The 13880-nt window shown below is 51.1% G+C and overlaps 1 protein-coding gene across 6 annotated transcripts in view; it reads right to left on the reverse strand.

Annotated features, from left to right (window-relative positions):
• Positions 1-13880, reverse strand: part of MOCS1 (molybdenum cofactor synthesis 1) — a 34501-nt gene that overhangs the window by 2905 nt on the left and 17716 nt on the right. For 2 of the 6 annotated variants that reach the window (XM_027524916.1, XM_027524920.1), the window contains 7 exons: positions 7691-7915; positions 5291-5352; positions 4890-5001; positions 4367-4479; positions 3777-3887; positions 1277-1397; positions 724-771 (listed from right to left, as the gene is read on the reverse strand). In XM_027524916.1, coding sequence (XP_027380717.1) covers positions 724-771; positions 1277-1397; positions 3777-3887; positions 4367-4479; positions 4890-5001; positions 5291-5352; positions 7691-7915 — 792 coding nt within the window. Of the gene's footprint in view, positions 1-708; positions 772-1276; positions 1398-3776; positions 3888-4366; positions 4480-4889; positions 5002-5290; positions 5353-7690; positions 7916-13880 lie in introns of all 6 variants that reach the window. The other 4 variants (XM_027524918.1, XM_027524921.1, XM_027524919.1 and 1 more) reach the window with 4 other exon arrangements.

Below are 13880 nucleotides of genomic sequence, written 5' to 3' on the forward strand. Positions count from 1 at the left end.
GGTTGCCATTTCCTTCTCCAATGCATGCATGCATGCAAAGCCGCTTCAGTCGTGTCCAACTCTATGCAACCCTATGGACAGCAGCCCACCAGGCTCCTCTGTCCACAGGATTCTCTAGGCAAGAATACTGGAGTGGGGTGCCATTTCCTTCTAGAAACACCCTGGGCAATATGTTCAGTTCCCCGGAGTTCACGAATTAGGTAGCTGCAATCCTGGCTGCGTCCTCCATGGAAAGCTGAGCAATATGCTTGCTTAGCTGCCTAAGCGCCGACCAGCACAGAAACATAACACCGGGCCCAATGGCACTGATGGTCCAGACACACTCGTGGCCCGGTCCACAGGGCAGAAGGGAAGGGACAGACCATGACTGCATCCGAGCCAGGAGATTCCAGAGCCGAGGACAGGTCTCTGTCTTAACCAGAAGCTCCACTCTCAGGGGACAACCACCGCAGCGATCATAAGCTTAGAACCACCCCACTCCCCAAGCCTGATCTCTTGTGAGATAGGATGATGACTTCTATGGATATGCAGTGAGGAGCAGCCGTGGAAGGGAAGAAAAGCAGCAGTAAAGGCTGGATAGGGCAGGAAAAGATGAAGGATGAGAACCTCAGGATGAAGTGCAGGATCGGGGGGGCGGGGCGGGGGTTGCCTTATGGCAGGAGCCCTGCCCCAGGGGACCCCCAGTGATGAGAGCGCGTGATTACGTACTGATGGGTCACCCACCGATGAGGATCATGGGCCGGTTCTTCATCTGGGAGATATTGAACATGCCTGGGGTGAGCGAAGGGTGGGGAGAGGGGAGTGGGGACGGGGGAGAAAGAGGGCAGGGAGAGAGTTCACTAAGCGCACGATGGACACAGCGGTGTGCCAGCCGCGGGGCCACGCGCTCACCTACATGCACCCCAGCAAACCCCCGCAGGACACTGCGAGGCCGCCCACGACAGAGCCCAGAGCACGTGTGGGTGCCAGGACCCCGCCTCGATGGAAGACAATGTATGGGATGACCGAGAGGCAATGACGCCCTCTTTTCCCCCCACCCAATGAAAACGGCCCCAGAGCCTCTGGGCTCCCTTGTCTTGCACGGGCTCTGCTGTGCCAAGAAGCATCACTGTGCCCCCAAGTCAAGAGGTCCAAGAACAGTGATGGGGAGCACAGACCACACGGGGTCCCCAGGCTCCCGCCAGGCTGCCCCTCATCCTCCTGCCCTCCAACTACGGACCTCCCTCCTGCTGCCGACAGCCCACTCGCCACCCAGCCCGGCCTCTCTGCACCCTACCTGCGTGCTGCCGCTTCTTCCTGCCCACCGCAGCCCCGATGACCCTCAGCAGCTCCTCCTCGGAGGCCCCTGCCCGCAGGTGATCCCGTAGAGACACCTCTGAGTTCCCGAAGAGGCAGACCTGGAGAGGGTCACATGGTGGGTGAGGCCAACACATCCTCTGGATCCTGAGCCCTGGCCCCCACTCTTAAGAGTACCCCGCCCTGGGCTGAGCAGGAGGGCCTCCCTTGGCTGGTCAGACTCAAAGCAAGATTTCCTGCAATGAGAGGCCGAAGGTGCTAGATGGAGTAGTCAAGAGGGGCTGTAAGGGCAGGAAGACAAAACCAGACAAGGCCTGTGTCTGACTTCCAGTCATGCTCCTTACAGCGCGTAGAGTGTGCTTTAAAAAAATAATTGCCAACAGAGACAGTGCATCAAAATCTACATTCATACCTTCTCCTGAGACATTCCATGGAATGGCCTCTTGGCTGCCAGAAGAACAGATCCCAGAGAGCGGGAGCTGCGTCCAAACGGTCTCCTGGGAGACTGGCACTCACAAGCCGCTTCCCCTCCGTCCTCTCCCCGTCCCTTTGCTCCTGGACACTGCCCGCCTGCCCCGACTCTGTCTGTGGTCCCTGACTGGCGGATGATCAGCAGAGGGCTGGTGGAGACGGCATCCTGGGGTCAAACTTGATTCAACGCTCTGCTGCTTCTGGGCTCAGAGGGGACGGGGTGGTCCCACAAAGCGAGATAGCTACTGCCTCCCATGAAGCCCTATAAAGCCCCTACTAAGTGCCAGCTCTGTACATGGCGCTCTGGACACAGGCACCGAAGCACCTTTGACAAACTGAGATGGTCGGAGAGGATGTGAACGAGAGCTAAGCGGAAGGCACAGCCACCTCCTCGTGCGGGCTGGTGCCCTTCCTCGCTCCCCAGCAGCCCCGAAGCTCCACTCTCTGCCCTTCTCTGCAGCCGGGGGGGCCCCTCCAGCTGCCTTCTGCCCAGGGGGTTGGCTGTTGGGAGGTCAGAAGAGAGGAGGGAGAGGCCAGGCACTTCGGCAGTGGAGCTTCCACCCACAGGCCTGGCTGGGCGGCCACTCCGCCAGGCTCCGGCTCTCCCAGGGCCCCAGGGACGCCATCTCCTCCGGGGCCCCTTCCTCCCAGGGGAGGGACAGCAGTTTGCTGCAGCTCATCCAGTGCATCGACACCCCTTAACAGGCCCCCTGAACCCTGCACTATAAACAGCCTGTTCCCAACTTTCTGCTCAGAATCCTGGCTCCACTTCCTGGGGCGAGGGCGCGGGCAGGAGGCTGGCTGACACAGCCGTCATCTCTCATCTACAGCCCAGTCAGTCCTACGCCTCCAGCCCGGATAAGCCTTTGGTTTTCTTTTTGGCTGAGCCACGCCACACAGCATGTTGGAGTTGATGGATTTGTCTGCACTTCTCTTCCACCCGCAATCCAGTTTCCCAACCAGGACTGAACCTTCAACCCTGCAGTAAAAGTGTGGCATCCTAACCACTGGACCGCCAGGGAATCCAGCCCCTGGCTTTATGACCGTCTGCTGCACAGCTCCGTTCTGATGCCCAACTTGATGGTCTAAGCCCACCCACCAGCACCTCCGCCTCCAGGCAGGTCCCAGAGCCCACCAGACACCCGGGCACCGCTCTCTCCACCCCCACCTGCGTCTCCAAGTTCTTTCTCTCTTCCTTCCCACTTTCACCTAAACTCTTATGTTTGGAACATCACTAAATGGCATCTAACTGTCTATTTCTAAATTCAAGCTGGGAGTGATTCTTCCTAAAATACGACCTCCACCTTGTAAAAAACCTCTGCACAGCACCCTGCCGTCAACAGGACACTCTGCACCTTTGAAGGGGCGCTCAGGCCCTCCACGTGGTCTCCCCAGAGCTGACCGAAACCTGCCCTGGCCTAATTAGGGTGAGCCTGAGATATGCCTCCTCCCCCACACCTGGAGGGAGGCCTGTCCCGTGCTCATCTGACAAAGAATCACATGCTACCACCCTTAGCTCCTTGGTCTCAGAAGGAGCCTTTGTGCCCATAGGAAATGGGCCTGTCTGCGCCTCCCTTCCACCCGCTATGCCCAGCACTGAATACACAGCACAGCCCAGCACGTGCTGATTAGATGTGAGGAATGGATGTTGGTTTCAGGGACGAGCCCCTGGCCTGGTGGGAAGGGCAACCAGGATAGGGGCTGAGGGCAAAAGGCACCCTGATCCCTGCCTGGCCCCCTACCTTCCGTGGCACTGAGTCCTAGAGAGGGGCTCCTGATCAAGCAGAAGCTACTTCAGGGACCCAAGCAATGACGGAACCAGGGAGACAGTTCCATGGGAGCCACAAGTTCACCCCCATCTGCTGCTCCCATGATCCCCCTAAACCTGACACTATTTCACCATCACTCCCATGTACCCTGCGAGCCTTGCCTCCAATCAGGGGGCGCGGCTGGGAAGAAACATACAGAGCGCAGAGGGGTGGGGGTCCTGCGGGGCAATAGACACTCACCTTGAGGTTCCCGTCAGCTGTGATTCGCAGCCGGTTGCAGGTCCCACAGAAATGCTCAGACATAGACGTGATGAAGCTGACCTGGCCTCGGAAACCGGGGATTTTAAAGGCCTGTGGGTGGGCGCAGAGGAGGAGATGCGGGTGGGCCAGCTCTCCCTCCGTGACATCAGACCTGATACCATTCCCTCTCTGTGGGAGCCCTGCAGAAAGCGGTCTGCAAGGCCCTCAAACAGCAGAAACCCTGAGCTCTCTGCCTGCCCCTGGCCTGCCCAAAACGAAGGCTCCTAAAGTTTCAGGGACCTGGGGGCAGCATGGCCAGAGATAGCCACGTGGAAGGGCCAGACAAGGTCCCCTCCACCACTTACTCCAATGTGCCCCACGACAAGTTCCTTAACCCACGTCAGGGCTTCCTCTCTGTCAGTGAAGCAGGGAGTCCGCTATGATCGCCCTGAATCGCTTCCCGCTTAAAGAGCACTGTCCTGTATCACTGACTCCGCCCCCAGCGCAGCCCCTGCCAGCTCTCCCGTCTGAGGGTCCTAGGGTGGTGGCATGACCTCCTCCCAGCCCCAGCCCCTCCATCTGCCCCCAACCTTGGCTGTGCTGGATTCTTCCTCGGGCAGCTTCTCCAGCTCTGGCCACTGCTGCCGGAGGGTGTCCAGCATCTCCTTATAGCTGACCATCTTCTTAAAGTTCCACTTGTTGCCTGTGTTGGGGGTGGGAGCCACTGAGTTGCACACTATGGGGTGCCGGGGCTTCAGGTTCACCCTCCCACAGCCCAGGAACCAGTTCTCTGCCTCTGGGTCAGGAGGGCATGAGGCTCAGCCTGAAATGGGGGATGGAACCACACCGACGCTCTCCATGAGAAGCCTCCGATCCCCACCACGGGCCTGGAGCCTGCCAGACCCCTCCCCACCATCCGTGGAGAAATTCCTACACGCTCAGCAGGGTCTGAGGTCAGCAGCGTCCACAGGGGCGGCCAGACCTTGTCTGCCCACTCAGCCCCTCCCAGGGTCCTCGGCAGCCCCCCACTGTGCTCTCAGCGAGGCCCTGGTCAGGCTCCGCGGACAGGCCTGGCCTCCTCTTCCGCCACCCACCCTGCCCTGTGGCACTGACCGTCAAAGGGCATGTACTCAATGAAGCGCACGTCCAGGGGGAGGCCCTCGGTCAAGGCCACAAAGTCCAGGAGTTCGTCCTCGTTCAGGCCTCGCATCACCACGCAGTTCACCTTGTCGTGGGACGAGGGAACCGTGAGGGTTAGCCCTGTGGTGGTCTTTTTCCGGGGCGGAGGGCTGGTTCTGGCATCTCCCTAGGCTCTCCACCCAGGGTCCCATTCCTTGCGGCTCTCCCCCAGTTCTCCATGGGGTGGAAGATCCCATGGGGTCACTGGTTTTCTCCCCTCTCTTGTGGGGAGCAGGGGCAAGGCTGGAGGGAGTGGGCCAGAGGTAGTGGGGGCTGCCCTGCAGCTGCTCCGGCCAGAGATGGAGGCTGTCTTGGAGGAGGCAGGAAGTCCTCACCTTCACGGGGCTGTAGCCCAGCTCGATGGCCTTGTGGATGCCCTCCATGACCTTGTGGAAGCCTGTGGGCAGGGAGAGAAGCAAGGGTCCAGGCACCGCCTCCCTCTTCCCCCGACCTCACACCCACAGTGAAGTGCCAGAGCCATCAGGAGCCTCAGAGACCACAGAGTCCAGGGACCAGAGGGTAAATATTTTAGGCTCTGTAGGCCAAGAGGCAAAATTGAGGGTATGATGTAGACATGTATCATAAAGGCTTCATTAACTACATTCAGAATATGATAATAATTGAGTATAACTTATAACACAGCTCTGCAAATAGAATGGAAGAGTGAAGTTCTTTTTGCAGGGACAATATTTCGCTTAATTGGGATTCATGGTGAATGTCCCTTATCATTAAATTCATGGCAAATGCTATCAGCAAAATCCATTCCTGACTCGCAGGCTGTAAAAAGCCAGGCACAGGGGCTGGACTTGGCTGGTGGGCTGCAGTGTGGGGACCCTGATCTAGGTGAACCCACTGATGGTCAAGAGGAAGAAACCGAGGTCCAGAGAGACAGGCAGTGCCCACCGGGCTGGGGGCGGGATGGGGGCCCCCATCCTTCAGAATGCAGGTTCCCCAACCCCCTCACAGCGCTTCCTCCTCCCCAGTGCATCCATTCACCCACTCTCCACGTTCTCCTCAAGCACCTAGTAGGCCCAGACGCTGGGCCGGGCTGGTGAGCACGTCCCGTGCATGTGAGTCTCACCCCTCTCTGTGGTTAATGCAGTGAATGCGGGCCCAGGCTGCCTTCTCCTCCTGCCCCAGCTCACTCATGCATGCAAGCATCTAGGTGCCTACAGACCCTCCCCCGGCCCGCAGCTGGCCTCCATGGCTTCCCCGTAGCATTTCTGGAGTAAGACGGCAATGCTCAGTCCCTCAGTCATGTCTGGCTCTTTTGCGGCTCACCAGGCTGCCCTGCCCATGGGATTCTCTGGGCAAGAATACTAGGGTGAGTTCCCATGCACTCCCCCAAGACAGCAGTAAGAGACGGCAAAGCAAAGACTGGGCAGCATTTACACAATATGCTGTTGGAAAGTTGTCTCTTCTGTAAAGCGCTCTTCCCTCCAAAAGGAGGCAGGGGACACAGAGGTGCAAGTGGGAGGGCAGATCTGACATTAGGATCTACTGTCTCCAATCTTCGTTCCAAGAAAGGAGTCAAGGAGGCAGGGAGTATGGGGAGTGTTTGCGGGTGGGCGATAGTGGGTAGGTGGGTGCAAATAAAGCTCCCAATTACACCTTCCACCTCACCCCGCCTCAGAGCCCCTGCAGGTTCAACTGACCTCCACGTCAGAGTGGGCTCCCTTGATCTGAACGCCCCATCCCTCAAGGCCCAGCAGGAATGCCTCCTCCTTGAAGTCCTCCCAGTATGCCCCTGCTAGGAGAGACAGCCCCAGAGAGTTCTCTCGTCCCCTCTGAAGGCCTGAACTGACACCACACAGCCAGCAAAGGTGGTCCTCTGTCACACTCTCAGCCCTTCGTAGTCTATAAGGCAGAGCAGCGTCTTGTGTCTGTCCTTCCACTGCACCCAGAGCGGCTCTGCACAGGAAGCAAAGACTGCCCCAGGCTTCCTCAGCACACTTCTGGGTATAAACAGGAAGTCACACGCTTGGGGGATGGGGGGGGGAGGAGGTGGGGCTGAGCTCCAGGCTGTTTCCAGAGAAGGGGAAGGAGAGCCGGATCTCCCCCCATCTCTCTGATCCTCCAGAGCAGTCTCAGTAGTGTACTGCCCTTCCCAAATCAAAGGGCGTCCGACCCTCTACAGAACCTCCCACCCAACCCAGGGCTCATGAACAGCAGGTGCCAGTCCAGTGAGACCCAGAGCTCGGCCCCTCCCTGATGGAGCCTGGCAGGAGGAGGCCGTGGATGTGCTGGTTGCAGGGGGTGAAGGAAGAGGCTTGCTACATCAGGAGGGGCCCAGCGAGCACCCCTGGGTGCTGGGGGACCCCCCACCTGGCAGCACTGGCCCTGTCCCTGGCATCTAGGATGATGGCTTCCACCCCCAGGCTGCCCCACACTTCCTCCGACCTCACTACAGGGTAAACAACTTGTCCCAGCGTCCCAGGGACTGTCTTGGTTTTAAAATGGAATGTCCTGTGTTCTGGGAACCCTCTCCGTGCTGGGCAGGGCAGAGGGAAGGCTGGTCACCACGGTTCATTAGCATCTGACCCCAAAATGTCCTCAAGGGGGTGGCCACAGAGAAAAGGGACATGTAGCAAGAGTAAGGAGGGAGGAATAAACGTCTAGGCTTCGCGAGAGCCAAGACACAGAGAGGGAGAGACCAGGCCCCTCGCACTCGCCACGGCTCCCCTGCTACGAGGGCCTGGGAAGGTCACCCTCCACCGTGAACCCCATCTGATCACCTTTCCTGCGGACGATGAACTCAAACTTGGCTGGTACCAGCGTGTCCAGGCTGATGTTGATGGCGCTGAGACCAGCTTTCTGGAGCTGAGGTAGCAGCCGGGCTAGGTTGATGCCGTTGGTGGTGATGCCGATGGTCCTCAGGCCTTCCAGCTGGCGGAGCTGGGCTGGAGAGACAACAGGGAGGGGTATCAGCCTGCTTGTTCTTGGTGAGGCCGGGAGAAGGGCTGAAAGGAGAAACTCTGCAAGATGGATAGAAAACGGGCTCTGTGTGGACTACTACTGACCAGGTTTAGCTTAACAAGAAACAAGGATAAAAACAATGATCTAAAAAAGCAACCAAAAGATCAAACACCAAACTCCCTTTGCTAGAGTGCAGATGGGACCAGAAGGATTAAGGGACCAGAGCCCAAAGAGCACAGAGGAGGAGGTTCTGTACAAAGTGGGAGGGAAGCTAGCCTGCACGAAGTTTAGCAGGCACCTGGACAAGGAGCAGAAGCGGGGGCCCTGCGCGTGGCAGGGAGGCTGCCTTCTAGAGAACTGCATACGGATACGTTGGGTGTGCTGGTCGCCCTACCATCCCCACCAGCACGGGGATGGCAGCAACCTTTACCCTAAGGCTGCAGCACTTGAGCCAGCTGAAGGGGGTGGGGGCAACCCTGAGTAGCCACAGATAGTCAGAAGAGACTGAAAACTACGACACACGGAAGAAAGAGACTGAAGACCATGCAAATAAACAGAAAGATACTCTCTGCTCGGGGGTTAAAGAATCGATGTTGCTAAAATGCGCCATCCTAACCCAAAGCAATCTCCAGCTTCAATGCAATCTCTATCAAAATTCCAATGGCATTTTTCACAGAAAGAGAGCAAACAATCTTAAAATATGTATGGTACCACAGAAGAATCTCAACAGTCAAAGCAATTTTGAGAAAGGAGAACAAGGCTTGAAGCATCAAACTGATTTCAAACTATATTACAAAGCTGTAACAATCAAAATGGTATAATATTGGCATAAAAAAAAAAAAGACCCGTGAGGGATTCCCTTGGTGGTCCAGTGGCTAAGACTCCACACTCCCAATGAAGGGGACCTGGGTTCAATCCCGGGTCGGGGAACTAGATTCCACATACCGCAACTAAAGATTCCGCATGCTGCAACTAAGACCCAGAGCAGCCAAATAAATAAACAAAGCTACATGGGTCAATGGAACAGAACAGAGTCCAGAGAGAAACCCATGCATGTGCAGTCAACTAATTTACAACAAGGATGCCAGAAATACACAATGAGGAAAGGACAGGGAAAACTATATAGCCAAGTGCGGAGGAATGAAACTGGACCATCCTATTACGCCATACACAAAAATCAAACTCAGTTCAAAATGGATTAAATCTTGATGAGAAACCATAGGACTCCTAAGAGGAGACAGGGAGTGAGTCCAAGGGGCTTACTTTGACACTGATCTTGGTGATGACTTTTTTGGATTAGACATCAAAAGCAAAGGCAACAGAAACAGAAATAAGTAAGTGGGACTACATCAAAGGAACATGTCTGCACACAGCAAAGGGAATGGTGGACTTAAGTCTGCCTACTGAACTGCAGAGGATATCTGCAAATGATACATATGATGAAGGGTTAACATCCAAAATATACAAAGGACTCATACACCTCAGCATCAAAAAAACAAAAACAGCCACCTGATTAAAAATTGGGCAGAGGATCTGAATAGACATTTTTTCCCAAAGAAGATCTACAGATGGCCAACAGATACATGAAGAGGTGCTCAACGTTAATAATCATCAAGGAAATACAAATCAAAGTCACAATGATATCACTTCACATTTGTTAGAACGGCTATGATCAAGAAGACAAGAAATAACAAGTGTTGGCAAGGATGTGGCGAAAAGGGCACCCCTATGCATTGCTGGTAGGAATGTAAATTGCTGCAGCCCCTATGGAAAACAACGCAAAGATTCTTTAAAAATTTAAAAATAGATCTACCCTAGGATCAGCAATTTCACTTCTGGGTATTTATCCAAAGAAAGTGAAAACATTACCTTGAAAAGATATATGTACCCTATGTTCACTGTAGCATTATTTATAATAACCCAGACTTGTCCATTCATGGATAAATGGATAATTAAAATGTGGTATACACACACAGAATGGAATATCATTCAGCCATAAAAAGAAGGAAATCTGGCCATTTGTAACAACATGAATGGACCCTGAGAGCATCATGTTAAATGAAAATAAGTCAGACAGAGAAGCAAATACCACATAATCTCACTTAAACATGGAATCTAAATAAAACCAAAAAACTAAAAAAAAAAAAACCCCAATAATCATGGATGTGAACAATATTCATCGACAAATATGTATTGATCAACGAGCAATACATAACAAAGGGAAGTAGGAAAGCATCCAGACGGTCAAAAACAGACAACTGGTAAATTATGCTTTGTCTAGATGGTGGAATATCACGCAACTAAAAATGACTCTGTAGCAAAATATGTCAGGATGTTGGGAAATACACAAAGTCCAGAGGGCAGGTTAAAAATTAGGGCGAGAAGAGAAAAAGACAGGAGGGTTGCCAAACCAAAATGTTGACAGCAGTTTCAGTTGGGCAGCAGTGATATTATTTTTGCTTATCTGAAATAAACATGTATTACTTTTGCAATAAGAAAACGAAAGTGTAAAAATAAACGTTGTTGTTTTAGAAACAAAGAGAAGACCTTTACTCTGGGGACTCTGCCAATGTGAAAAAATTAGTAGCAGTTCTTGGCTCCCTTCAACAAATCAACCCTGAAGAAACACAGAAATCTAGGAACTTAAAAAAAAAAAAAAAAGACAATCTTGAGAAACTCACAGGATGACGGACAGTCCCTTTTGAGCTAGTACGGGGAAGGGAGTGTGGAGCTGAAGGGGACTGGCGAAGGAAAGCAGTTAAGAGAAAGCCAGAGGGGGTGGGTGGTGGGCAGATAAGCTTTCTCGCTGCCCTTATGCACTGATGACTCAGTATGATAACTGCTTGTCCCCTTACTGAACAATCTGGTGATAGAAGCACCAGAGAACCAGCTTAGGAATTCACTAGAGGTCAGGTGTTGGGGGGTGGGGGCGGGAAGCTGTTAATGTCCTGCTGGGAGTTGAAGACCACAGTGGGGGACTGTCTGGCCTCAGGCATCCATTCCTCCACTTCCCTCCTCCAGCGCCCACTGAGGGTCATTGCTTCCTTCCAACCTGCTTCTCCCCGAGGGCAGAAGGCCTGCTGGACCACCATATTACATCACTCCAGGATTACATCACTCCAGGAGCTGCCGTTCTCATCATGCTCTAGGTGGACAGCATCTCCTAGAATTTCACAGTACACAACCTGCAGTCTGATGTTAGCATCCTTAGTTAGGAAGGGCCTCGGGGCCTCAGTTAGGGCCAGCATCAGGGCATTAGTTAGAGCCATAGTCAGGACACTAGTTAGGGCCAGCCTCAGGGCCTTAGTTAGGGACAGTATTTGGGCCTCTGTTGGAGATAACGTGAGGGCCCTAGTAAGAGGCAGGTTGTTAGTTAGGGCAGCATCAGGGGCTTAGTTAGGGACAGGATTAGGGGGATAGTGAGGGGCATTTGAGGCTCTTAGGGACATTGTCAGGGCCTTTGTTGGGAAAAGCATCAAGGCTATAGTTATGACCAGTGACAGGGAGTGAGTTAGGACAGCATCAGTGTCTTTAGAAAAGAGTCAGGCCACTATCCTAGGCAGTGTCAGTGACCCGAGTAGAGACAATATCAAGACCTTACTTAGTGAGAACGCCAGAGACTTATTTTGGGTTAGGGTTTAGGGTTAGGCTGGTCCCTGGTGAGGAAGATTACAAACATGAGTGAATAACTGTGATATTCTGGCAACTTGAGCTCTCTGGGCCTATCAAAGACTACGATCTGGCCTTGAACCTTTTCCCGTTAAGTAGTGTCATACAGAATAGCTCATATCCTCAGGGCAGGAAATTTACTGGCTAAATTAAGGAGACCCTTGAGAAGTACATCTAGTGCCTCCCCGAACAAAAACAAACCAAAAAACCCCAACCCTCCACTCATATCAATAGAAAAAAAAAAAAAGATCAAACAGACCAAGACTGTAAGAGAAATATAAATACAACAAAACAAATACCAGAGGATATTAACAAAATGAAACAAAATTTTTCATGGTAAAAGGGAACAAGGGAAAGCAGTAGCTAAAAACATTATTGTGAAATAAATAACACAAAAAGATAAATGGTAACATCCACACAGGAGAAATCGATGAGCTGGAGGGTAAGACTAAAGGGCTCTTCTAGCAAAAAGAAGAGAACAAGGCACCAAAATATAATTTAAGAACAGTGGAGGATCTAAGTAGATGGGTCACATCCAAATAGAGGTCCAAGAAAAAAAAAAATTAAACTTGGGAGAAGGAAGGAATAGAATAATGGAAAAAAAATTCCCTATATCAGGAAAATTTCATTGAATGCCAACAGGATAGATGAGGAAAAGCTTATCCTAGACATATTAAGTAAAATTTAAGGAAATTAGACAACAAAGACAACACTCAATCCAGAGAAGAAGAGCATATCACCAACAGCAAAAACCAGACTGACGTAAGACTTCTCCCAATAGCCAGATTGATTAAGGAGACAATACAGTGACATTCCTAACATAATGAAGGAACGAACCTTGAACACAAAATTGTATAAGCATTCAAATAATATTATAAAATTACTACTTTAATACTATAAAACAGTGGTGTTGGAGAAAACTCCTGAGAGTCCCTTGGTCTACAAGGATATCCAACCAGTCCATCCTAAAGCAAATCAGTCCTGAACATTCATTGGAAGGACTGATGTTGAAGCTGAAACTCCAATACTTTGGGCCACCTGATGCCAAGAACTAACTCATTTGAAAAGACCCTGGTGCTGGAAAAGACTGAATGTGGGAGGAGAAGGGGACGACAGAGGATGAGATGGTTGGATGGCATCACCGACTCAATGGACATGAGTTTGAGTAAACTCTGGGAGTTGGTGATGGACAGGGAGGCCTGGCGTGCTGCAGTCCGTGGGGTCGCAAAGAGTCAGATACGACTGAGTGACTGACCTGAACTGAACTGCTTTAAACATTATAAACACTACCTGGCACGTCAGATTTAATTAGATTCACGGTCAATAGTGGAGTCACCATTAGAAACCACCACAAAAACATTCATATAGGAGAGAAACAAATCCAAGAGCTACTGCAAGAAATGTGCATTTACACAGGATCAAGTATCTTGGTAAAGTTATCTTAAAAAGAAAGAGAGGGTGCTTACAAGAGATACAGAGGGGCAGACTATTCGTAATAACCTGAAAGTAAAATTCTAGAAAACACCAACAATAACAGTGGGGAAGGTTGAAAACAAAAATCAAAGGCCTAAGAGTGTGCTAAAGCTTTTGCCTTGTTTGGAAGAAAAGCAGGGGGTCATTTATTTAAAAAACAAAAAGGAGGAAAAAACACAAAAAAGTACAACAGATTTTTAAAAACTGTTGAAATGAGTCCAACTATCTCAATAATTACAAGAAAGGCAACTAGAATAAACTTGCCCGTTAGAAGTCAAAGATTGTCAAATTTGATCAAAGTAATAGCTGTGTGCTATTGTGAGAGACATACCGAAAGAATAAGAGCACATAGCAGTTAAAAATGAGTAGATGAAAACAGATAAAATAATCTTATGAAAGCTAAAAGCAAGCTGATATAGCTTTAGTAAAATCAAATACAGAAACCTTAAGACCAAAAATATCATTATGGAAAGAGACCTACTACTTAGTGATAAAAGATCCAATTTATGAAGAAGACATAACAATTCTAACCACATATGAACCTAATAAAATCACCTCAAGTATAGATAAAATAAAAAGCAATAGGACCTCTGAGAGAAACCAACAAATCCACCCACTTATTTATTGTTGGCAGGCCAAGCAGATGGAAAGTCAGCAGAGACTGACATAACCAAAGGTTTAGGCAAGAAAATTAAGCAGCTGGGTCCAATAAACATAGATTTTTTTTTCATGTAATAATTAAAGGATAAGCTGCTCAAGAATTAAAAAAAATTATAAAAATTGCCAAAATACTAGGTCATAAAGCAATCCTCAATAAATTTGAAAGGATAAGTTTCATACAGATAAGACTCTCTGGCCATATAAATT

The sequence above is a fragment of the Bos indicus x Bos taurus genome, chromosome 23 (genome assembly GCF_003369695.1).
Source record: "Bos indicus x Bos taurus breed Angus x Brahman F1 hybrid chromosome 23, Bos_hybrid_MaternalHap_v2.0, whole genome shotgun sequence".
In the NCBI taxonomy this organism is placed as follows: Eukaryota; Metazoa; Chordata; class Mammalia; order Artiodactyla; family Bovidae; genus Bos; species Bos indicus x Bos taurus.